This window comes from Lycium barbarum, chromosome 5 (assembly GCF_019175385.1).
Source record: "Lycium barbarum isolate Lr01 chromosome 5, ASM1917538v2, whole genome shotgun sequence".
Lineage (NCBI taxonomy): Eukaryota > Viridiplantae > Streptophyta > Magnoliopsida > Solanales > Solanaceae > Lycium > Lycium barbarum.
Window position 1 is genome coordinate 8,161,986 of NC_083341.1, and position 24,834 is coordinate 8,186,819.

General features: G+C 36.2%; 1 protein-coding gene and 1 long non-coding RNA gene across 2 annotated transcripts; one reads left to right on the forward strand and one right to left on the reverse strand.

Moving 5' to 3' along the window:
- Positions 1–2,110: 2,110 nt before the first annotated feature.
- Positions 2,111–19,254, reverse strand: LOC132640333 (scarecrow-like protein 30). Its single transcript, XM_060356887.1, has 2 exons — positions 18,958–19,254; positions 2,111–4,740 (listed from the first exon to the last, which is right to left on the reverse strand). Exon 2 carries the CDS (start codon positions 4,733–4,735, stop codon positions 2,378–2,380), a length of 2,358 nt encoding a protein of 785 aa, XP_060212870.1. The 5' UTR covers positions 4,736–4,740; positions 18,958–19,254; the 3' UTR covers positions 2,111–2,377.
- Positions 10,584–13,429, forward strand: LOC132640334 (uncharacterized). Its single transcript, XR_009582201.1, has 2 exons — positions 10,584–11,430; positions 13,134–13,429. It is a non-coding gene; the product is annotated as an uncharacterized LOC132640334 (long non-coding RNA).
- Positions 19,255–24,834: the final 5,580 nt, after the last annotated feature.

A 24,834-nucleotide genomic window follows, 5' to 3' on the forward strand; every position in this document is an offset into this window, starting at 1 on the left:
CTAAGTCTCAACTTTGAGCCTATATTCCTGGCATTTGATGGTTCAACATTTATGTGTTTACTGCTAAACTCATTAAACTTTTAGAAATATGTGTTCAACATTTGATTTTTATTGAAATTTTAATGACTTTTTAGAACATTGAATTAGTTAAACCCATTATTATGGGGAATCTTTCAAAAATATCCCTGGGGCTGAAATTATTCAAAACTGGTTAACCATGATTTTATAGTCCACTTTCCATTTCATCCATAAAGCAAAAAGGAATGGAATTATCATTTTTTTTTCTTTTGGAAGAGAAAGAAAACAACAAAAAAACTAGCTCGAAATTTGGCAATGACATGAAACTATATCAACATCTCTCATAACACGCAAAGAAATACTAGAAGGCGCAAGTGCATATCAGTCAAAATGAGACTCTTGACTAAAGGCTAAATTAGCTAAACAATGGTTATCGAATTAGCCACCCTATAAAAGCGTACTTGACCATTTGATCATTCTAATTCTCTTATCTTTCGACTTTTACATATAGTTTTCAAATTGGAAATGTTGAAGATTTAATTGGGGAATTATGATCAAGAGGCCAGTGAAATTCGAAGTCTTGATGACGTTACAATACAATTTGACTTCTTGGTTATTGGGTTATTCCATAGGGACTTCTTTTGACTTTCATTTAATTTGTATGAGCTGAATTGCTGTTTATTTAAACTATCCATTAATGTTAATCACCCTAGTCAGGATTGACTATTTGCTGAAACAGCAATGCAACAAAAAGTTTGCCAAACTAACTTCTTTTGACTTTCATTTAGTTTAACCGGATGAATTGTTGTTAGTTAAATTGAGTCAGGATTTGCTATTTGCCGAAACAACAATGTAACAAAAAGTTTGCCAAAATAATTCTCTTACTTCCAATTTAAAAAATACTGTACCAAAAGCTTTGTACCATCTGTCACAGATCAAACTCGAACATAAAAAGAGCCTTCAAAATATATAATTAATTAAGAAAAAAAAAACATGAAGTCAGGCCCCGTTGCTGTAGAAACTAGACTTTGGCATGTGATTCGCAGAGTTTTCATGCATTTCTGAAGACTAAAGATTAAAGAATTCATTTGCGTCAATGAATATGTAAGCAGTGTGACCTATCGTTTACGTTAGAAAAACCATCTATAAATTTTTGTAATGATTGTTGTGTCCAGACCAACTTGCGCGTAATTCGACTATTTTATCAAGTACCTGTTACGTAGCAGCTGACATGAGAAAATATACTTATTTATGATGAAATTAATAGTTTAGCGGCTGAAAGATCACAAAGTGCACAAAGTCCATGAGCTTAGCAGAGGAAAAGAAACTGTAAGACTTCATTAATTCAGCCCTTATGGAACCTTGTGAACCAGGCATACTATTGCGAAGTGTGAAGCCATATCGTACTAAAGAATGAAAAGTTTTCGAAAATACAAGACTTTTGAGAAGTATCAAAAGTAGAACGAAAGACAGTCGATTTTAAAAAAAGAGTTTTTATTTTGTGAAGCGGAATTCTCCTTTGACTCTATCATCATCTAAAGATTCTAGAATACAACAATATTGGTACTAGTATGGAATTGATCAGTAATTACAATCCCATTCCTTAGCTCACGAGAATACAGCCACAAATCTTGTTTAATGTACTTGGTCATAAAAAAAGAAATCAACATAGAAGTAAACATTGGGTATCTAGTAAAAACATTTAGTGCACCTGTCCAATTAAGCCTCAACAAGAAAATCTGCTCCGAGGAATAAGAAAACCATCAGCGTTTTGGCAAAATTCAACAATCAACATCAATGCCAAATCCTACTTATGAAATCTAACCAGGATTGAAAAGAAGATGTAAATGGACAATAAGCAAGTTGAAACTCAATCGCCTTTTTATTAGTAGAGATACCTATAACAACAACATACCCAGTGTAGTCCCGCAAGTGGGGTCTGGAGAAGGTGGGTTGTACCTTTGTGGGGTAGAGAAGAGAGGTTGTTTCTGATAGAAACTCGACTCAGGAAAATTGTTTTTCAGAAAATGGTTTGAAATAAATGCAAGAATAAAAAGCTATGATGCAAACATTGAATAACGAAAAGTGCTGATAGTCGAACAGTACAAATGGTACCAGAAACAGATGCTGCTTCAAAATTCTTTTGTCATTCCTCTATAAGCAAAGCAGTCTTATAAACATAGCATTCACCATTGTACTTGTCGAATTAACACTAGAAAAGTGACAATTTGTTTGCAGGGCACTAGAAAAAAAGTGGCCAGATAAATGAATAATTAGCACTTGGAGAAGTGATTACCATTGATCAGCTCATCATTTACAAGGGGCCTTGGCAGAGGGATATCATGGCTGCTGAACAAATTTAATAAGCTGCCTTCCATGTTGAAAGTGCAAATCCGATACGACCCTTCCATCCCTGCAGTAGCCATTCACTATCTACACCAATCATAAAATTCTTGTCATACACCTTGAACCGTTCTGTTGTCATTCTCATGATCTCCTCATCCAAAGGAAGCTGCCGAAAACCAGCCTTCAGAATTCGTACTTGCCACTGCTTGTATGTTTCTGGCCTGTCAATTCTCTCAGCACCTTCGCATGCGATGGCATTCATTGCCTCCCACCCAAGTATATTCTTTTCAATCAGCATTCTCTCGTGTACTTCCCGGGGAATAATAGCATCAAGCATATCAAACAACGACGAGTAGTGAAAAATAGCCTCGCGGAATCGTGAGATAAAGAATGGGATATTATAACCACCACTTACAATCCCCAGTATGAAAACATCTGGATTCAACCTCCTGATAAGATTCAGAACAACATCTCTTGGACTATTTACCACCACGGTCTCATCAAGTAGATTTTTAAAACGGTACAGACAGTTTACAACAAGAACCTCGCCCTTATTGATCTTAAGATCCTCGAGTTTAACCGTTTCCCACTTCTGCGCTATAGCATTGAACTCGAAAGGAACATTGAAGCTCTCAGCATAATTAGCTAACCGTCTCCCCGTTTCCTCAACCCTTTCTGCTGGTCGGAAACCAGGATTTGGAAAATCAATCCCGGTTATACGAAGCTTTGGAGGTCCACCTGATCTAGAAGAGAGACGTTGTATGAGGCCAGGCCATTGAAAACCATACATAATGCCAATGTCTATAATATGTACTGTCGAAGCCTTTTCAGCTAGATTCATAATTGTCTTATTCGAGAAAAAGCTAGCCATCGTCCGAAACGGGCAGGCAGCAAGCGGTAGCTGGTAAGCTTTCAATACATCAGATGCTGATACGGGCCGTGTAATAAGGGCTTTATAAATATGAGTACCGGAACCAGCCATCCGGGCTTCAAGTCCATCTGCGAAATAATGGGCCAGCCTCTGCATCCCATCACCCAAAGGAGAAGAACATTGCCTGATCTGCTTCAGAAGCTCATTTGCTATCCTTTGATTACCTGCAGCAACAGCTTGTGCACAATTTGTCAGGAGTGTTGTCAAGTCTACTACATCTCTTTTAACCCCTTTTTTCTTTCCTTGTAACTTCTTCTTACCATTAGATCCCTTTAAAGGGCTATTCTCTAATGCATTTTTTTGCCTTGATATAGCCTGCAAGGTCTCACGAAGAGCAGATTCATTTTTTCCTGCACTGCATAACAGCACCCTGTCAAACATCTCTGATCGAACAGTTGATTCAGCAGAAACTGCAGACTGCTTGTTATTTCTCCCTTCCGTTGAATCTACTGCAACAACAACCTGCCCTGTTGAATCTACTGCATATTCATGAAAGGCGTTTTTCTTCCCTCTCGACCTTTCAGGAGATTGTTTTTCCCCATACTTTACTACTGCGTCTTTTCTCTCTTCATACTGCTCCTTTCCCACTACATTATACCTCACATCAGCAAGCAAGCTATAGCCCGTTGGAAGGAACTTACTAGCCTCCTCCACCCCTTTCTTAAACTGCATAATAGACTCTCTGTCAGTAAATATTTCGGGAAGTGTGCTCACAGGAGAATCCACAGGCACATCCGTGACAGTGCTTGACAAACTGTACACATCCTTGGGAACACGAGGCACATGTGACACATCATCCTCACTGAGATCATGAATCCAATTCGGGCATAATAAGCGATCACTACCATCATTTCCACTACAGTAAAAGCTGCTATGTTCCGTAGTATAATGACCTAACCCGGATGGTTTCTCATGATCTAGGGGAGGAGGATACTGCTCTCCGATAACATCATAAAACGATTTTTCTGCAGCTTGAAGAGCTGCAGACTCTTGAAACATGCAATTCTTCTCTTCGATGTCCTCTTCCATAAGCATTTGATTTATACACTTAAGCACCACATCACTGAAATCATAATCCTCGTGAAAGTCATCTGCAGTTGATGGGACTAACGTATTTGGTTCCACATCCGATTGAAATTGACTGATGCCAACATTGCTGTTGACTAAACTATCACTAACTCGGAGATTATTAATCAGATTCGGATCAGGGAAAAATGAACGGGCTTCAGTATTTGGTTCCATAACAGATTGAAATGGACTAATGTCAACATTCCTGTTGACTAAATTATCACTAACTCTGAGATTATCATCAGGGAAAAATGAACGGTCCTCGGTACATGGTTCCACAACAGATTGAAATGTACTAATGTCATCCTCTAGTTTAATTGTTGGTCCTGCCTCGTAATCATATAGCCCCATGAAACCTTTATCATTTTTCATCTAGTCTGCAAGAATCAAGTATTCAAAACCCCAAAAAGTCAACTTGCAATAAAATCCTTGTCAATGATAAAAGTAGCGATAAAAAAGAAGAATTTTTCAGATCAGCATGCTAATAATACATGTGTGAAGTTGAGAAGATATTCAAGCTAATTCCTATTCGAAAGCGGAAAGAAATAAAAGGAAACTTTTTTTCTTTGTTGGTTTTTGAGTGTTATTGGGATTTAGATCCTTTCTAGGAAAAAATTAGACCTAGTAGTATAAATGCATGCTAGCTAGGATTAATTAAGGACAGAACATAGAACCTAAGAGTATTCAATCTTGTAACTTACTTTCTCCCTTGATATTAATAGAAGTGCCGGCCGTTCTCCGTGGACTATGATCACATCGATCCGAACCACGTTAGTTACTGTGTTTTTATCATTTTCACGCTAATAATTGATATCAGAACCTACAGGCCGTGAGATCTAGGAGATGAGGAGACTATGGCATCTATGAAGTTTGAGGTAGCGAATTTTGATGGGCGAAGTAATAACTTCAACATCTGGAAGATCAAGATCATGGCGTTGTTATGGAGAGAAGGATCAGTCTATGCTTTGGATGACTCGTATCCCGAAAATACGAAAGAGGCCGAGAAACAGAAGATTGAGATGGATTCGTTTAGCGCAATTCAATAATCTTTATCAGACAACGTGTTATATGAAGTTAGTACCGAGAAAACAGTTGCGAGTTTACGGAAGAAACTTGAAGATCTCTACCAGAAGAAATCAGTAAAAACTAGAATGTTGTTAAGGCAATGTTTACACACCTTCAAGATGAAGACAGGTACAACTTTATAGGATCATCTTGATGCTTTTAATAAATTAGCTATGGATCTTACTCATGCTGATATTAAAGTGGGAGATGAAGAAATAGCGTGCACTCTACTGTTTTCATTATCACCAGCGTACAAAGACGTAGTTAATTCAATGATATACAGTAAGGAGGTGGTCACGTTACAGGTGGTAAGACATGCATTGAATTCAGATGAATTAAGAAACCATATCAACAATGGTGAGAAAGAGGACTATGGTGAGGGTTTGACGGTTAGAGGTTGCTCGAGCCAAAGAGGGAGAGGCAAATCAGTAGCAAGGTCAAAGTCTAGGAAAATGGTGAGTAGGAAGGATGCTGAATGTTAGGGTTGTCATCAAAGGGGTTGTCACGACCCAACCCCGTGGGCCGCGACTGGTGCCCTACTTGGACACCCAGACAGACAAACATATCAAACGTAACACACTTATCCAAATCTAATCACATACAGATAACGTATTTAGGCACAAATATCACACGCTGCCTCAAATTATATCAAACTGTCTTAGACATATTTCAAACACAACCATATGCAGATACATATATCAAAAAGCCGACAAGGCTATCGAATGTATTAAAAGCCGACAAGGCTATCAAATGGCACAACGGCCCAAAACATGTACAAATGCACGCCGACAAGGCTGCCATAGCGAATAGGATCATACAAACACATCTGAACAGAAGTAGGCACACACACCCACAAATACGTCTACAGACCTCTAAACAGACCAAACGAATCATATGGCAGAACAGGGCCCCGCCGTACCCCTGAACAAATATATACATATGCATCGAACAAGTATATATACCAAAATGTAGGCTCCGAAATAAGAGGAGCACTCCAAACAGCAGAAGAAGGTGTCCTAAACTGGTGAATCACAAAACTGTGCGTCTGTACCTGCGGGCATGAAACGCAACCCCCCGAAGAAAGGGGGTCAGTACGAAATATGTACTGAGTATGCAAAACAGAATATACAGAAATCAAACCTGAGACATAAACGAAACAGAAGTGCCGAACATAAGTGCAAATCCAATCATATCAAAATGTTTAGTTTCAAACATGTAAGTCATGCATAGGGTACAGAAGAATATGGTCGCCCGCCCGTCGATGGCGCCATAACACAGCATAACACCAGAAAGTTTCAAATCTCCGTATCCCCGTCACATATCACATCACCGCATAACGCCATACACAGCATAACACCAAATATAAGTGGAACCCGACCCTCTTTTGCGAGTAGCTCGGTGAACCATAACACAGCATAACTCCGGAGTATATCAAAGTGCGCACGATAACAGAACCGGCGAAAGATATAACAGAACGCACGAGCAGAGTCATGAGTAACCATATGCATAAAATCATTATCATAGACTCAAATATAAGTAAATGACCATACTTGAAATTCGAAATGACAATCATACCAAATTCTTTCAAAAGTCGTCTGAATTACATAAAGGAAAGTCGCGGGACCCACGGACGGGTATTGACCCGAATAGGGCCCGCCTATGGAAAATATACTCATTATATGCCATATAAACTTTTACAAAAATATTGAAGCAATCCGAGCCTTTCGGTGAAAGATATGGCGTTCACAAATTACGAAATTCTTAAAGTGAAACCTTTTTATGCAAAGTTCGGAAAGCGATTATTTCAAAGACATAATGGTTCATATTTCATCAAATCATACAAAGAGTGCCAAGGAATATTTATAAGGCTCATAACATGCTCGGATTTCGAATCTTAGAATTTTCCTCAAGGCTTATAATCTAGCCTATTGAAAACTAAGGCATGCCAAAAGAAAGAAGGGTTGCGCTTTACATACCTGTTAGCGACTATTCATGAATCTTTTTCGCCTCGTCGCTCTTTTAGCCTATTTATATAAAGTAACGTCATCGTTAGTAACTACACTTTCTAGTCCATAAATCCGTAGCCCATCGCTTGTAGAATTTATTCTTTGGCTTATACTTTCTCGTTAAGGGTTTTTCAATATTTAAGGACTTAACGAAAATCGGGCAGCATTTCCCCTATATGTTCGCCTAACCCGAATATTCAATTACTCTTCTGTCATCACAGAAATACCAACAACAGAGATATACAAAATTTCTACAATTCAGCCCATAACAATTCTAGCAATCCAACAACCTTTCTGAATCCATTTCAACCCACGATTTCACATAACATCAATTTTATGCATTTTCTTACTTCCAGTTTCGTCCAATCCAATTTTAATAATTCCATTCCAATACTATTAACATAATTACACCACAAAATAAGAAAATCTTACCAAATTTTTCTCGGAGGAATTTCTACATTTAATTGCTCCGATTTCGCAATTTCTTCTTCTTCAACTCAAAATCCAATATTGCTATCACCTACTTGAACTTGCAAATTACTTGGAACTTAATCAAATTAGCAACAAAATATTTTTTTCCTTTCAACCATGGCTGGCTGAGAGCATGGCAGCCATGGTTGTGCCTTTCTTTCTCCTTTTCTTAGCTCTTAAATTGAAGTCGTTCATAAGAATGAAATGAGATTTAGAATGAATAAAAGGGTGCTGGTACGTTTTTGCTCTTCCAACGAGCTTTATGTCAAAGTAAGGAATATTACAATGGTTTGCAAATGCTCGTTTTAATAGAATAAGCCTTGTACAATAATGTGGCACCAATTTGATGCATATAGGCTAGATTTTAATATTGTCCTCCCCTTTCTTTTATATCCATATAATAATAAATCCCCACCACTTGACATGTTGCTCTTTCAGCTTTCACGTGCAACTTTGCATTCCAAGGAATATGACTCATTATAATATGAATACATAATACTACTAATTTAATTTTCTTCAATTTGTTCAACCTCAAATCCTTACGGTACATGTGTACCATCACTTTAACCACCTATAAGCTTGGGGGATAACCTCATGTCCGTTACTAATATCATTTAACTCGCACGCTTTCCGACGTACGAAAATACAAGATATAACAGGGGTCACTTTGAGAGGGATTGACCGAATAAGAAGATTGACAAAACCACAGCCAATACATCTACGGTTCAGGTAGCTCAGACATCTGGAGAATATTATGTGCTAACTGCTTCAACAGATGACATTCAGACACACAAGTGGATTTTAGATTCAGCTTGTACCTTTCACATGTGCTTCAGGAAAGATTGGTTTACTAGCTACGAGCAGACGAGTGGGACTGTACTTATGGGTAACGATGCAGTATGTGAAATAGCAGGCATTAGTTCAGCCCATATACGGTGTCATGACAGCATCATAAGAACATTGTCTAATGTTCGACATGTTCCTGATATGAAAAAGAATCTGATCTCTCTTGGTACTCTTGATAAGCTCGGATATAAGCATGCGGGTGAAGGTGAAATCTGCAAGGTGACCAAGGGTTCCATGGTCATGTTAAAGGCCAAACTGGAGGGTAGTCTTTATGTACTTATGGACAACATCATTCTAGGTACTGCGAATGCTGCAACCTCATAGTTATCAGATGATGACAAGGCTAAGATGTGGCACATGAGATTAGGTCACATGAGCGAGAGGGGGTTAGTAATTTTGAGCAACCGAAATCTTTTGAAAGGTGAGAAGATTAGTACACTTGATTTTGTGAGCATTGTGTCCTTAGAAAGCATAAACGGGTCAGATTTAGCATGGGCAAGCACAAAACTGAAGGAGTACTTGACTACATTCATTCAGATTTATGAAGTCTATCTCAGGTTCCATCCAAGGGTGGAAGAGGTATCTTCTTATTTTCATTGATGATTTTTCACGCAAGGTTTGGGTATACTTCTTAAAGGCTAAAAGTGATGTCATTGAGAATTTCATAAACTGGAAGACATTAATTGAAAATCATTAATTGAAAATCAGTGTGATAGAAAGATTAAGAGTCTTCGAACAGATAATGGCTTGGAGTTTTGCAATAAAGAATTTGACAATTTCTGCAAGATTCACGGTGTATTAAGACATAGAACTGTTAGACATACACCACAACAGAATGGAGTAGCTGAAAGGATGAACCGGACTCTTCTTGAGAAAGCACGATGTATGCTCTCTAATGCCAAAGTGCCTAAGGAGTTCTGGGCGGAAGCAGTAAATAATGTTTGTTATGTTGTTAATCATTCTCCAGCATCGGCGATTGACTTCAAAACTCCAAAGGAGGTATGGTCAGGTAAAACATCTGATCACTCGTACTTAAGAATCTTTGGATGTCCCGCATATTGACACCCAATTTTGTCCTGCCTTCCCTAAATATTTATTTACATTTCTAGATTTTGGAAAATTTAAATAACTATTGATAGTTTGCTATAATTATTCACTTCTTAAATACCGGTACTTCATTATCCTGTTATAGTCACATCTGTTATTTCCTTTTATTTTATTACCGTTATTACCGCCACTATTATTGTTATTATTATCATTACTATTATTATTATTATTATTAGTATTTTTTATTATTATTACTATCATTATTGTTATTTATTGTTGTCACCAGTATTATTATAATTAGCATTTCTTATCATTTCAGCGTTTTTACCAGCCTATGCACGTGCATTGCATTCATCTTCGCATAATTAAATAACAACATTTGTTTATTGTTGACTTTCAAAAAATATTATGGCACGGCTATTACAACGTCATATAATTTTGTCTTTATCTGAGCACTAATAATTACGTGTTTCTATATTAAATAATGTTTTGGCACACGTTCGCGGAAGGTCGTTTATTCAAATCTAGGAAGCCCATATTTTAATCCACAAAACCTTTTAGACCAGTCCATTAATGACCAGCCCATATTTTTAATCAGCAACCCGGCTGGCCCATTTTTAAAACTAATTCGACCAGCCTACTACTTATTTTAAACAACCAGCCCATAAGCCACAAGCCCAACACCCGATCCACTAATTCGACCCGACCCGCCCCTCTCTTTTAACAAATGAACCTTTAGGGTTCATTCCCCCTCTTCACACCGCATACCCCCCCCCCCCCCCCACGCATTGTCCCTCTCTTCTCTCTCTTTCCCTTCATCCACAAAAATGGCAAACCCTAGCCTCCCCTTTAGCCATGGACAAAGATTGTCCCTTCCCCTTCCCGTGTAAAACTCGTCTATTTGTGAACTCTAACAGACCCGTCATTTTCCGTTCAACACATATAGTAAATCGCAGAGCTTCTTTCGATTCTACAGTCCATGCATGGCCATTTGGGGAAAAGAATTAATGTTCATCAGTGTTAAGCCGTAGGTAAGAGTCGTCGTCTTCCTCCGTTGTCTCTTTTGGATCTGAAAATGATTTAATGAGTTTTGTCCATTTGTGAATTAAAAAATCATCTCATTCGTCTGTTTCGTTGATTTTCGAGTACAGACTTTAAATAAAATTTGTCTCCTTCTTCTGGCTTTCTGATCAGCAACATAAAGTACTCTCACGTTTTTTGGTATTTTGAACGGAGAGTTGACCTTGAAAAGATCCCACCCAATTTTTCAGTTTTCAAACCATAGAGAAACCCTAGATTTTCCCCTATAAATAATCGTTGCTGGGTTCATTTTTAAGTGAAAAAGAGAGAAAAAGTGGTTTTACCCGCCATAAGATCCCTAAAAAATAACAAGTTTTGAAACCCCGAAAATCTCTAGAAAATATAAGTCTTTTAGTCGCCTAGAATTCCCTAAAATATTAGTTTCTGTTAGCAGTTGCAATATTGTTCAGTGGCAAGTCACAAAATATTAAATCCTGTTCTGTTTTTTTTGCTTTGGGTGTTTATTTGAATTCGGGCATACGCAAGTCCGAATTTCGAAGTGTTTCGAGGTAAATCGGAAGCTCGAGCCCCATTTCGCTGCACCCGAAGAAGGTAATTTCCTTCCTTTAAGTTATTTTTGGTATTTGTTTGAACGCTTGAAACTGTCTACGTGACTTCGTTTGCTTAGTTGTATTTCAGTCCTGTTGTAGTTATTCTAGTTGCGTTAAGCAGGTTTAATCCCGTTTAGTTTAGTTTTCGTACTGTTTTGGATTCATATGCAAGTTTAGATTAATCTTGTGCTTTAAGTGGGCCTTGGTTTGCTTGTATGTCACTGGGTTAATCATATGTTAGTTCAAATTAGGTAACCTATTAATCGTGTTTGTGTGCTTTAGCTCTTTTTCTATGATTAATTAGTCTGAATCTGATCTGTTTAAAGTCTGATAAGGATTATTAGCATGCCTATGCTGCTTGCTTCTTTGTATTATTTAGAAGAATGACGTTAATCCTTACTTATTCTCCGAAACCTGGATTTGTTGGATCACTGCTATGACACCTAATGATGTATGTTCAGTTATGATCTAGAAATCTGCTAACATGTTCAAAATTTGTTATGACTAGTCACCCTATTAACTGTTGGTGTCAAATCGAGATAAATGGGCGTTGGATTCAATCAACATGGTTAAATATACTTTCTTGTTTGACACCATGATTAGTGTACTCAACTCTGTCTTTTTTTTAAAAGAAAAAAAAAAGAAAACTAGTGTGTAACTTGATTTTGAATAAGCCGAGACCTGCCCATAACTGTTTAAGTTAAGTTTAAAGTAATTTATGACCTGTATGTTTGATATACTAAACATAGTTTTTCTCGTGGTATGTTGCTTGGGCATAGTATTATTCTCAAAACATGTTACTAGTGATAAAATGGAATCCTTAGGCCTACTGGATTTGTACCTGTTGAAGCTAGAAATGACATTTACTCGGCTTAACAAAAGAATCAGACCATTCGCATGCTCCCTTAATGAAATCTATTTCAAACAGGAGGTCTTTGCCAATTGGTTTGTCGTAGGTAGTATCGCAAGTCTCAGAATGTGTTCAAAAGGATTTAAAAGATTTTGAATCTAACTTTAGTATCCGCAAATCTGTACCAACACCCTATCGAGTCCTGTAATGCTGTTCTTGATTGACAAAAGTTGCTAGTTGCGTACCATGTGGTCATTTCTATTTTAAATTCGAACCTGCTTAAGGTTACTTAAGAAGATTGTGGAATTAAAAGATATGTGTCTTTGTATGATGTTTGTTTGGGTGTTGAGATTACTACGACCAGTTAACCTATTAAAAAGGGAAATGCCTAAGGCCTGCCACAGATTCCATGTCCCCTGGTTGTTATCTGCCCCTTTGTGTGATTAAGTATATTTCATGAATACACCTTGATATGTGAGATGTATTCTGTGTATATACACGAGCATGCGTTATTTGATGTGTTAGGATACAAGGGTATATCATTCGTATGAATCTCTAAATGTGTGCTGATATAGAATTTCTGTTAGTCCTCGGGTTTGCTTACATTTATTCACTGTTGTGTTTTTGCCTCTTATGTATCCAATTGGACTGGTGTGGCTTCATTGTGTTTGGGTATGATTTCCCTTTTTCATTTAGGCCTAAGGCCTTATTATCCTGCTGTCTGTTTCTGTATACACGCATGACTTTGGAATGTGAATTGCATATGCTTTAGTCTTTTATTATATACTAATCCTTATCTTTCTTTTATGCATGACTACTGATACGCTCAAATTACACCTATTAATGATGTAAAGCGGACGTTGTCAAATATAGTAACCCAACAAGGTTGGGGTCGAATCCCACAGGGAATATGGAGAGAAAAGAGTACTAATCGTATGCAATACTAGTCTTTAAAAGCTTTAATCCTATTTCTGATAGTTTGAAATAGTTGTTGAATAATGTAATTAAGTATTTTGACTGAAATTGTATTTAATGCGAAATAGAGACTAAGGTTGTGTTCCCCAATTTGATTAGATATTATGCTTCAGGTTTCAATGTGATATACTTCTAATGGTTGTTCTATGAATATGCACTTGGTCTGTTAAGAACTTCTTAATGTTTTCCAACAGTTAAGTCGTATTTCCTCTTTATGATTCTTCCGAATGTAAAAGAGTTGCAATCGAAGAATGACCAAAAATGCCAATTTAGACTTGTTCTCATCCCTAAGTTAGTCTATTAAACGAGGGTTAACGCCTCGAGTCATTGTCATTCAATCTTACCAATACTAACTTTCTTTCCCAAGAAAAGTTAATATAATGGCTTAGGATAATGCTTGCAATCATCACCCAACGCTAAATCACAAAAACTGAATGAATACCAACAACCATTATGCATATATCAATAATAGAAACCCATTCACATAATATCCATCATGGGACTCACAACCTTAGCTTTAAAATTAGCTACTCATAATCTTGACTAGCAAAGAAAGCTTAAAAGTTGACATTATATACTTACAATGCAATTACAAGGTGGAATGGAAGTAAAGTAGTTTACTTTAAATGCTCCAAAAACTTCTAATATGAAAAACCTAGAGTTTATGCTCTCAAAAATATATCTGGCTGCTGAATTAAAACCCTACATTAAGTATTTATAGAGCCAAAAATCGCGCCAAGTTTCTGGACAAAAATGCCCTTACGCCGCATCGTTACGGACCGTAACACAGGTTACGGTCCGTCCTTCATTTCGTCATTTGTCCACTTGTTGTTACGGCCACCATGCGACGGACCGTAACCTGTGTTACGGTCCGTCCTTCTGAAGCGTAACTTGTGACAATTACTTGGCAACTCTCTGGAATTTTGGCTGATGTTACGGTGAGATGTTACGGACCGTAACATGAGTTACGGACCGTAACACGACATCGTAACACTGAGGTTTCCATGAAAACTTTCTGGAAATTTGGCTCCTGTTACGGTTCAATGTTACGGACCGTAACATGAGTTACGAACCATAACATGAGTTACGGACCCAGTTACAGTCCGTAACATGAGTTACGGACCGTCATTTAGCTCCAATTTGTCCGTTTTTTCAGCATTTCATCTCATTTCCGATTCTTAGTTAACCAACCCTATAAAACACAAAAATAACATAAGAAAAAATGTAAAAACACTTAAAAACAAGCAACACTTCTAGTTACAAAGGCATAAAATGTGCCGAAATTCACGGCACATCAACTACTGCATACGAGTCCGAGAGACTCGTTCTTCTCCCGCATTCGGAGTTGGGCTAAAAGCCCAACGTAATCTCGCTCAAGTCGTCTCTGTCCAGTCCAGTCCGCGGTACCTAAAAAATAAAAAATTTGGGCCGAAGCCCAACAGCAGCAGCCATCCGCAGCCTATATTAAAGAAAAGAGCAGTTCTGGGCCGAAGCTCAGTAGCCAATAAATTACAGCAGCTCTAGAAAATGGGCTGAGCCCATTTGATCATACTTGCTCCGTTATTTTATGCATTTAAGTTATATTGTCTGATTGCTACTTCATTTTGTGTTTTTTTTTACTTAGTTTAGATGAATTATAGGGGGATTAGTAAGGAACTAGTTTTGGTAAAGGGTAGTTAATTTAAGGAAGACCAATTAATTCCATCACCTTTATTTTACGTTAAAAACTGTCTATAATATCTATAATATTTTATCTTCATTAGAATAATTAGGCATGACTATATGTTTGAGCTAAAGGGAATCATGAGTCATTTTGATACTTTAGAAATTTAGAACGTGCAAATATGAGTCCAAATATATCTTATATATACTTCCTTTAAGATTTATCGAATTACATATTTTAGCCGAATATAGTTAAATAAAAGTAATAAGAGGAAAAGAAACTTATGCCCTTTACACCATGTTTTAAAGAAATAAGTCTAGGAATTTCTACATCACCATATTGATATAAATTTTACATATAATCCATATTTGCTAAAAGCTACTAATTATAAGCAAGTTATTATATTTTACGAACCTTGTTTTCAATAGTATTATTATATTTTTCAAAATCTTAGCAACATTTATAAGTTTTATTTAACCCCTTTTCGTATAAATTACTGTATTTCCTATAAGTCTTTATTTTAGATAGTGTCATTATATTTAAAAGCCTTAACAATATTTGTAAGTCCTATTTCAAAATATCATCTAAAGTATTCTTTTATGCAAAATATTATATTTTCTACAAGTCTTATTTTAAGATAACATTACTATTTTCATTTCAAGTTTTAACAGCATTTATAGATCCCATTTTTAAAAGTGTTTCCTTTATGCAAATTACTATATTTTTTCTACGAGATAGTTTAAATGGCATTATTATATTTCCTTTAAAACCTTAGTAAAATCTACAAGCTATTTTCTTAAAATTTAAGCATTATATTTAATCTTAATTAATTAACCTAAGTTTGGCCGGATAACCGTAGTTACGGATCTTAGAGGATGCCTAACCCCTTCCCTTTAGGATAATTAGAACCCTTACCTAGAATTGAAAGTTAAGCAGACCATTAACGGGGTTTAGTCAGCTTTACCTTAGTTAATAATTAGGTGCCCTAATTCACCTTAAAATCAATTAGGTGGCGACTCCTTAAAATAGCAAAAATAGGAATCTCCAATATGTTGTACTTTACTTTAACCCGTTTAAAATGGGGTATAACACCGCATATTATCATGTAAGTGATGGAAAACTAAATCTAGAGCTCGAAAAGGTTTATTTATGGGATATGCTGAAGGGGTAAAAGGATATAGAATATGGAGTTTAGACCCTCTTAAGTTTGTAATCAGTAGAGACGCTACTTTTGATAAGGCTTCTATTGGGTTTGCAGGACAGAAAGTTCTTACAACAGAAACGATGGAGGAAAATGTGAAACTCACCGAGCAGGAGGATCAAGTGACTCAGGTGGAGTCAGATAATGTAAAATCTCACACATTAGTACCTGAAGGTAAAACATACAGTATAGCTATTGGAAGGGACAAACGAACCCCGAAACCTAATGCAAAATACTATCCTCAGCCTTCGCAAACTAATCTTGTGGCCTATGCGTTAGCTACTGTCGAGGAGGAAAAAAGGGATCTGGAACCCTCAAGCTATACAGAAGCTACTATGTGTGGTGAAGCTGATCAATGGCGTTTAGTCATGACCGAAGAGATGGAGTCTCTGCACAAGAACCAGACATGGAATTTGGTGAGTCTACTAAAGGGGAAGATAATTTTTGGTTGCAAATGTGTCTTCAGAAAAAAAGATGGCATTCCGGGCTATGTTGCACGGACTCTTCAAAAATATCATCGGGTGCGTGTCGGATACTCCAAAAGTAGTGCATTTTTTGAGAATCCGACACGAGTGCGGCAACGAAAGTGAAGAGTCCGCGCAACTTAGATTCCGGGTGTAGAAGATGCTAGATACAAAGAGAGATTGGTTGCTAAGGGATTTTGTCAAGAGGGAATCGACTACAATGAGATTTTCTCACTAGTCGTGAAGCGTAGCTCAATTCGTTTGTTACTAGCTTTGGTTGCCACTTATGACTTGAAGCTTCATCAGCTTGATATCAAGACTGCATTCTTACATGGTGAACTTGAAGAGATGATCTTCATGAATCAACCCGAGGGTTTCCTTATTGAAGGAAAAGAAGACCAGATTTGTTAATTGAAGAAATTTTTGTATGGTTTGAAACAGTCACCACGACAGTGGTACAAGAGATTTGGTGCGCTCATGATTACTAAAGGTCTCTTGAGAAGTGTATTTGATAGCTGCGTGTATCACATGTCAGTATATGGTAATTCAAATATTTATTTACTGTTATATGTTGATGATATGCTTATTGCTGCTAATAGTATGACAGAGATAAATGATTTGAAGAAACTGCTAAGTAAGAAATTTGATATGAAAGATTTAGGTGAAGCTAAGAAAATCCTTGGAATGGAAATTCACAGGAAGAACAGTGAGGTACATCTCTCACAGAAAATGTATATTGAGAAGGTAGTTCAGAGGTTTGGCATGAATAAATGTAAACCGGTTAATTTACCGTTAGCAAAACATTTCAAACTTTCTTCTTCGTTAGCAAAACATTTCAGACTTTCTTCTTTGATGACACCGCAATCAAAGGAAGAGTGGAGTATATGTCAAAAGTTCCTTATTCTAGTGCAGTTGGTAGAATTAGGTGTGATGTGGTTTGCACTCGGCCTGATATTGCTCAAACAGTGAGTATCATAAGTCGATTCATGTCTAATCCGGGTAAGACACATTGGGAAGCAATTAAGTGGATATTGAGATATCTTAAAGGTTCTTCAAATGTTGGTCTAACTTTTTGTAGGATGAGAAATGAAGGCTTCTCAGCCCTTGGTTATGTGGATTCTGATTTTGCAGGTGATCTTGATAGAAGGAGATCAACAACGGGCTATATCTTTACTCTTACAGGTAGTGCCATAAGTTGGAAGGCAACTCTCTAGTCTATAGTTGCTTTGTCCACAACATAAACTGAATATATGGCAGCAGCAGAAGCAGTAAAGGAGGCTATAGGGTTGAAAGATTTGGTGTCAGAATTGAGTAGGGTTCAACATGAACCAACTATAAAATGTGATAGCCAGAGTACTATTCACCTGACAAAAAAAATCAGAGATTTCATGATAGCACAAAACACATTGATATCAGATTCCATTTTATTTGTGATGTTGTTGAACAAGGCACAGTTAAGGTCTTGAAGGTTGACACAAAGGACAACGCAGCGGATATCTTGACCAAAGTGATTCCTCTTGTCAAGTTCAGTCATTGTATGAATTTGGCAGGAGTTCGCATTAATTGATGTGTCAGGATGGAGAACGGCAGGGCAAGGTAGAGCTACTAGTATGTACAAGGTTTCAGTTAGTGTCTCTTGTTTCCTACACGGAGTTAGCTCACGTAGGCTTAAAGACATTAGACTGAATGACGTTCATATGGAAGCTCAAAATTCATCTCAAGGTGGAGATTGTGAAGTTGAGAAGATATTCAAGCCAATTCCTATTCAAAAGCGGAAACTTTTTTTCTTTGTTGGAAGGATTAGACCTAGTAGTATAAATACATGTTAGTTAGGATTTATTAAGGACAGAATATAGAACCTAAGAATATTCAATCTTGTAACTTACTTTCTCTCTTGACATTAATAAAAGTGCCGGCCATTCTCCGTGGACTATGATCACTTCAATCTGGACCACGTTAATTATTGTGTTTTTATCGTTTTTGCGCTAACAACATGAAATATTAAAGTTTAACCTACATCACCAGAATTAAAGTGACTATCAATTTATTCAGCAAAAATCAAGTATTCAAAACCCAAAAGTGTCACCACCAAATAAAATCCTTTTTCAATGATAAAAGTAGCGATAAAGGAACACTTATCAGCATGCTAGTAATACATGAAAGAAATGAAAATTAATTAAAGTTTAAGCTACATCACCATAAGTCAATTGACTATCAATTCAGCAAAAGACAAACTTTTTTATCTTCCACAAAAAAAAAAAAAAAAAAAAAAATTCACCTAGATATCCACCACCCAACCACTTAAATTAAAAATAGCTAGCAGATACATAATATATGTATAATCCATAAGTAATATGTGTATAATTTACATATACCTGCTGGAAATCCAGAAATACTTGTTGTTTGTACTTGAAGAGTGTAAAGGAATCAAATTCAAACAGAGAGCTGAAATCTTGGTGGATGAATTCTCAAGAAAAAACATAGCAAATAAGCTATATATGTCTCTGTATTTTCAAAATAGATAGACGTGGTTTACGAGTATGCACAAGATTATTTGTCTGTGTTAAGAAATGATAAACAGAGAAGAATTTACCTGCAATTCTGGTCAAAGAAGTGGGCAGAACAGAAAAAGACAGAAATGTACTATTGACTGCAAATGTTCAACACTTCAACGGTCCAGGTCTTTACAGGAAGTAATAAAAAAGCGAAAAAAGTGTCACGGTCACTATGATTATTTTTCCACTTGTGACAAAAGTGTACCAGGTGTCAACGAATCTTTAATTTAAAAGGGCAAATATCATTTCAGGAGAAAATACTTATCCGAAATAGCTCATATATCTAAAATTATCTGAAATAGTGCTTTTATATATTACTTGTATCAACCCGCGCTTCGCGTGGTGAAACATCTATTTTTATAAATTTAGGTAAAAAGGTTAATATTAAAATAAAAAATAAATTCTGTAATGTAAGTCATACAATAATTATATTGCAGTTTCAAGCAAAATAAAAACATATATATAGTTAAAATTTACAAATCGAAAATGAACAGTAGCAGATAAATCTATATATAGACAATGTTCTGATTAGCCCCTTTCACAGAAAAAAATATGTACTGTAATACAAACTCTTGCCTTCCCTGCCTAGTTAAATTGATGTTGCTCACTTACATGCAATATCTATTATTGTAAATTATGAAGTAATATTTATTAGTATAGTAATTAGAATTAAATAGCACCTAAAAACCATCATGTATCCATCCCTCGTCTCAAGGAATATTCTTCATTTCAGAACTCATTTTCAAATCCCTGAAAGTAATAAACGCATGGAGAAAACAAAGTTAAGTGTGTGACAAAAAATATGAAATTTGAAAAGAAAAAAAAGGTCAATTTTTGAAATAAATTTCTACTATTATTTTGGCCTAGCAGAGGTGGTAGAAAAAACTCACAGAAAAATATATTACCGTTTTTCAACTTATATATAATTACACACACAGATAGACGATCTTTACGAAAGTGAAAGTGATTATATTCAAGGTCTCGAAGGATTCAGGGAAAAAAGATTTTAGCAAGATAAAGAGAGAGATATCAACATGTATTCTGTTTTTTTTTTTCTTTTTTCATTTGTCCTTTAAACAATATACTGTTGTTGCTCCCAAACGCACATGCAAGTATACGCAGTCGTACAAGTAATATAGGATTGTTAAGTTCAGATATCGTACCCACAGAGACTTATGATTAACTATTTACTAAATTAAACGATCATAATTATCTAAACAATAATTAAAATCCAAAGATATAATTATCAACTAACTAAAAATATGAGGAAAACAAATAATGAACTTCAACCAAGAAAGAGCGAATTTTTATCGGAGAAGAGATAGATCTAGGGCTATGACCACTAACAATCCAGTTGAGTTTTCAAATCGTTCTACCTATGGGTTACTAGTTGACGGGTTAATTGTACTATTATGATATTCTCTCTAATTACTCACAAGCCTGTAGATGCCACTATAACGCCTATATCTCTATGGTCGCCAGAGGTAATAAGAATGCATTTATTTCTCCGTAATCAATTAAGTAGGGCTAAATGATATATCTCTATCCTCAGTAGCGAAACGATTAAATCGAACAAACTCTATTTATTCTTATTACGTACGTGAATTCTCTCTCTCAAGTCCAATTCACGCACTACAGAGAGTGTCTAACTATTGATCAAGTAATCAGACAATTAAGACCAAGAATAAATAAATAACCCAAAGATGAAAATTTAATAGATAAACGATAATCAAACGTCAACTTTCATACTAGTGTCAAAACCCTAGAATTATAAAGTTTAGCTCCACATATACATGGAGGAAAAACAACAAATCATCCGAATAAAAAAACGTAAAAATAAGTATTACAGAGAAGAAAAGGTAAAACCCTATAACTACGGCTTCAAAGACGGTTCCAAGCTCTCTCTAGGTCCAAAGTTCTGAACTAAGAGTTTCAAGTATCCAAAGTTATGTAAAAATTGTAGCTTATGAAATATTTATAGGTGTAGGAAAAAACACAAATAAAATAACTGAATCCAAAGTGAATTGGGAAATATTTTAATTCCAAAATCAGGCCAGTGCGTAAATTGCCGCATTCACTGTTGCGACATAGAGAATTCCTGCTTCTTTTCTCTTTTTTTTTTTCTTTAAAACTCCCAATCATTACACCATAAATAGGCAATGATTAGGCATCATGATGTCTGCCACTTCTTGTTTCTATCTTTTCTTTTCTTCATTTTTTCCTTTTGTAATTTCAATCCAATTTTTGCTCCAAATTTCTCCTTTACACACCGTTTTATTCCTACATAATAAAAATATAATATTACGCACAAATTAATATAATAGTACTCAAAAGATATTAAAAATATTAAAATATGAGGTAACTAATGAATAAATATACACATTTTAGGTCGAACATCACCACCCCACACTTAAAAACTCTTGCTCGACCTCGAGCAAGCATTAAAACCACTCTCAATAAATCAAGCCTAGAAACACCACCACTTTTGTTGATACCAACAATTAAGCCCTATAGCAACTCAAATTATCAAACATACACTTCCTGATCATCATGCAAGGTATACAAGCCAAGACAAACAACAAACTCCTAACCCCCTATACTCAGAGACAGACTCTAACTCATCAAATTTAAGCTCGCTCACCTACTCTGTCAAATAAAACTAATAACATCACCTCTCTATCATGGCACAAGTGCTCTCACAAGAAGAAATAGTCCACACACTCAATTTAAGGGATGAATGTAAATTAAGGACTTGGCATCAAAGCATAACTCTCGCTCTCAAAAGAAATTCATAGGTATGCACAAAGAACCATAGGCTTGCCCATTATGTAAATCTCTACTAATCAAGTGTGCTCGAATAGAATCAAATAAGACTTTAACGGGTTGTAATGTTGGCTAGGGGACAGGTCGGAAAACTATATAATAGTGACTTACACTTCCCTATGCACTTTGCACTTTTAGACTTCATCACCCATTATTTTCATCTCTTAGCTTTTATTTTTCAGCCCTCTCCTCATCAATTGTTTCACAAGTATTTCCCTCATATTAGGAACGTTTCAATCATTTTTAGGCAATTTTTCCTTTCTGTATTTTCTTTTTTCTTTTCTTTCATATCACATTCTTTCTAAGAAGGTCTTTTCATCACTTTGCAGCTATCATTCGTCACCATTTTTTCACTTGACCATCCCTTTTCTTCAGATTTCACAATTATATCACAATCTAAGCTACAGTGCTCAAGGAAGCAGGGTGCAAAAACTAGGGATGCAAACAAGGATCATGGCAAAAGTATGGCTCACAAATAAAAGGCTACATGCTCAAAGGGCTAACTAGTGGTACAATTTCTGAAAAGGCTAAACATTCATAAGACGTATCAAAGAAAGCCTATTATCATCTTCTAAAAAGAGCAGCACTTTTTATTTCGCTTCAATAACATGTAGGACAAGTTCTAGACTAAGATGCAAAACATGGATTAGATGTAGAAATTCTCACCACACATGGCACAAGCATCAATCAAGATGGATCAATTCTACTCTAAGACAAAGAGGATCATGACAAACTAAAAGTAAGAATAAGCTATATACAGAGTCATTATTTTGAGCCTAGGTGTCAGAAAGTCTGTTGTCTTTTTCATTACTTAAGCACTCATAGGAAAGTACTACTCACGCTCAGGCCCGAATATGCTAGTATCAAACAAGTCAAAAAGGGTATTTCTACTCTCTCCTTTACTACTCCTAAAAAAACTAATCCTAAAAAAGATAAAAAAATTATCCGGTTCAAAGGCCCCCTCCTCCCGCCGGGGCAAGAAGCCATAAGAAAACCCAAGGGGTGGATGATCTATGTTGCTAATGAGGGACAAAAAAGCTATAAGAGAAATAAAAGAAAGTACAAAGCAACATCTTTTTGAATTTATCTTGGTTTTCATTTTTATTTTATGACATGGGAACCCGCAGCCGCTACCGTTTGGGTGCGCACAGGGTAAACCCAGCTCCTGTGCAATAGCTCGCAAACCACACAGGAGAGGTAACCCGCACTAGGCAAGCCCCGTGCGACGAGCTCGACCCAGAAGGCAAATCCTCTGCTGTCGTTGGCAGGGGGTTTCGAACCTGAGACCTTCATTATGAAAGCCCCATGACCTTCATTATTTTTTTTATTTTTTATAAATATATAAGGCTAAGAAATAAAAAAAATCCTATGGCATAATCATCCTTGACCTTAAAAATCAGAAGTACCTACCCCACACTTAAAAATATGCATTGTCCTCAATGCACGTATAGTAGAGAAAAAAATTAAAACAAGGGTGAGAAATACTCCCCGAGACCCTGTAAGGCCTAGCTAGCAGTATAATCCTCAACATTAAGGGTTGGGACGACCCCACACTTTAGCCCAAACATGCTCCTCAGCGTCAACTTCGGGTACTCAAACTTACCCTAATCTGCAAAAACAAAACGTAATACCCTAATGTTCGAGCTTTGTTCTTTCTTCCATAAAGTATGTCATGTCACTTGTAATTTCATCAAGATATTCCCCCCATACCTCTAATCGTTGAGATCGAATCAATAGCCAAGTATCACTCACAATATCCACTTTGTGAAAATCACTTGAGAGACTAGGACAACACTTAGGACACTCTTTCCACAGACCAACACACTAGTTACAAAAGTTCCAATCATAGAATTTCGAAGGGTCACACATCACATCCCGTATGATCCAAATTTTAGAACAATTTTCCCATAAGTGGGATCCTCCACAAAGTGCACAAAAATCATTAAAACACCCAACATTCGATAAATTTTCGTTCCAAGATGCCATGTCAAGAAGAATACCAGAATATTAAACAAAAAATAAACATAAAAAAATAAAACTTGAATAGACAAAAGAAAAGTCTAATCTAGATAAACAATTAATTTCTAAGTCCCCGACAACGGCGTCAAAAACTTGTTGCTCTCAAACGCACACGCAAGTATACGCGGTCGTACAAGTAATATAGGAATGTTAAGTCTAGATATCGTACCCACAAAGACTTATGATTAACTATTTACTAAATTAAACGATCCTAATTATCTAAACAAGAATTAAAATCCAAAGATATAATTATCAACTAACTAAAAATAAGAGGAAAACAAATAATGAACTTCAACCAAGAAAGAGCGAATTTTTATCGGAGAAGAGATAGATCTAGGGCTATGACCACTAACAATCCAGTTGAGTTTTCAAATCGTTCTACCTATGGGTTACTAGTTGACGGGTTAATTGTACTATTATGATATTCTCTCTAACTACTCACAAGCCTGTAGATGCCACTATAACGCCTATATCTCTATGGTCGCCAGAGGTAACAAGAACGCATGTATTTTCTCCGTAATCAACTAAGTAGGGCTAAAAGGTATATCTCTATCCTCAGTAGCGAAACGATTAAATCGAACAAACTGTATTTATTCTTATTACGTACGTGAATTCTCTCTCTCAAGTCCAATTCACGCACCACAGATAGTGTCTAACTAATGATCAGGTAATCAGACAATTAAGACTAAGAACAAATAAATAACCCAAAGATGGAAATTTAATAGATAAACGATAATCAAACGTCAACTTTCATGCTAGTGTCAAAACTCTAGAACTATAAAGTTTAGCTCCACATAGACATGGAGGAAAAACAACAAATCATCCGAATAAAAAAATGTAAAAATAAGTATTACA

What these genes read in the sequence shown, in the direction of transcription:
- LOC132640333 (XM_060356887.1), bottom strand. Translation starts at nt 4,735, where the DNA reads ATGAAAAATGATAAAGGTTTCATGGGGCTATATGATTACGAGGCAGGA.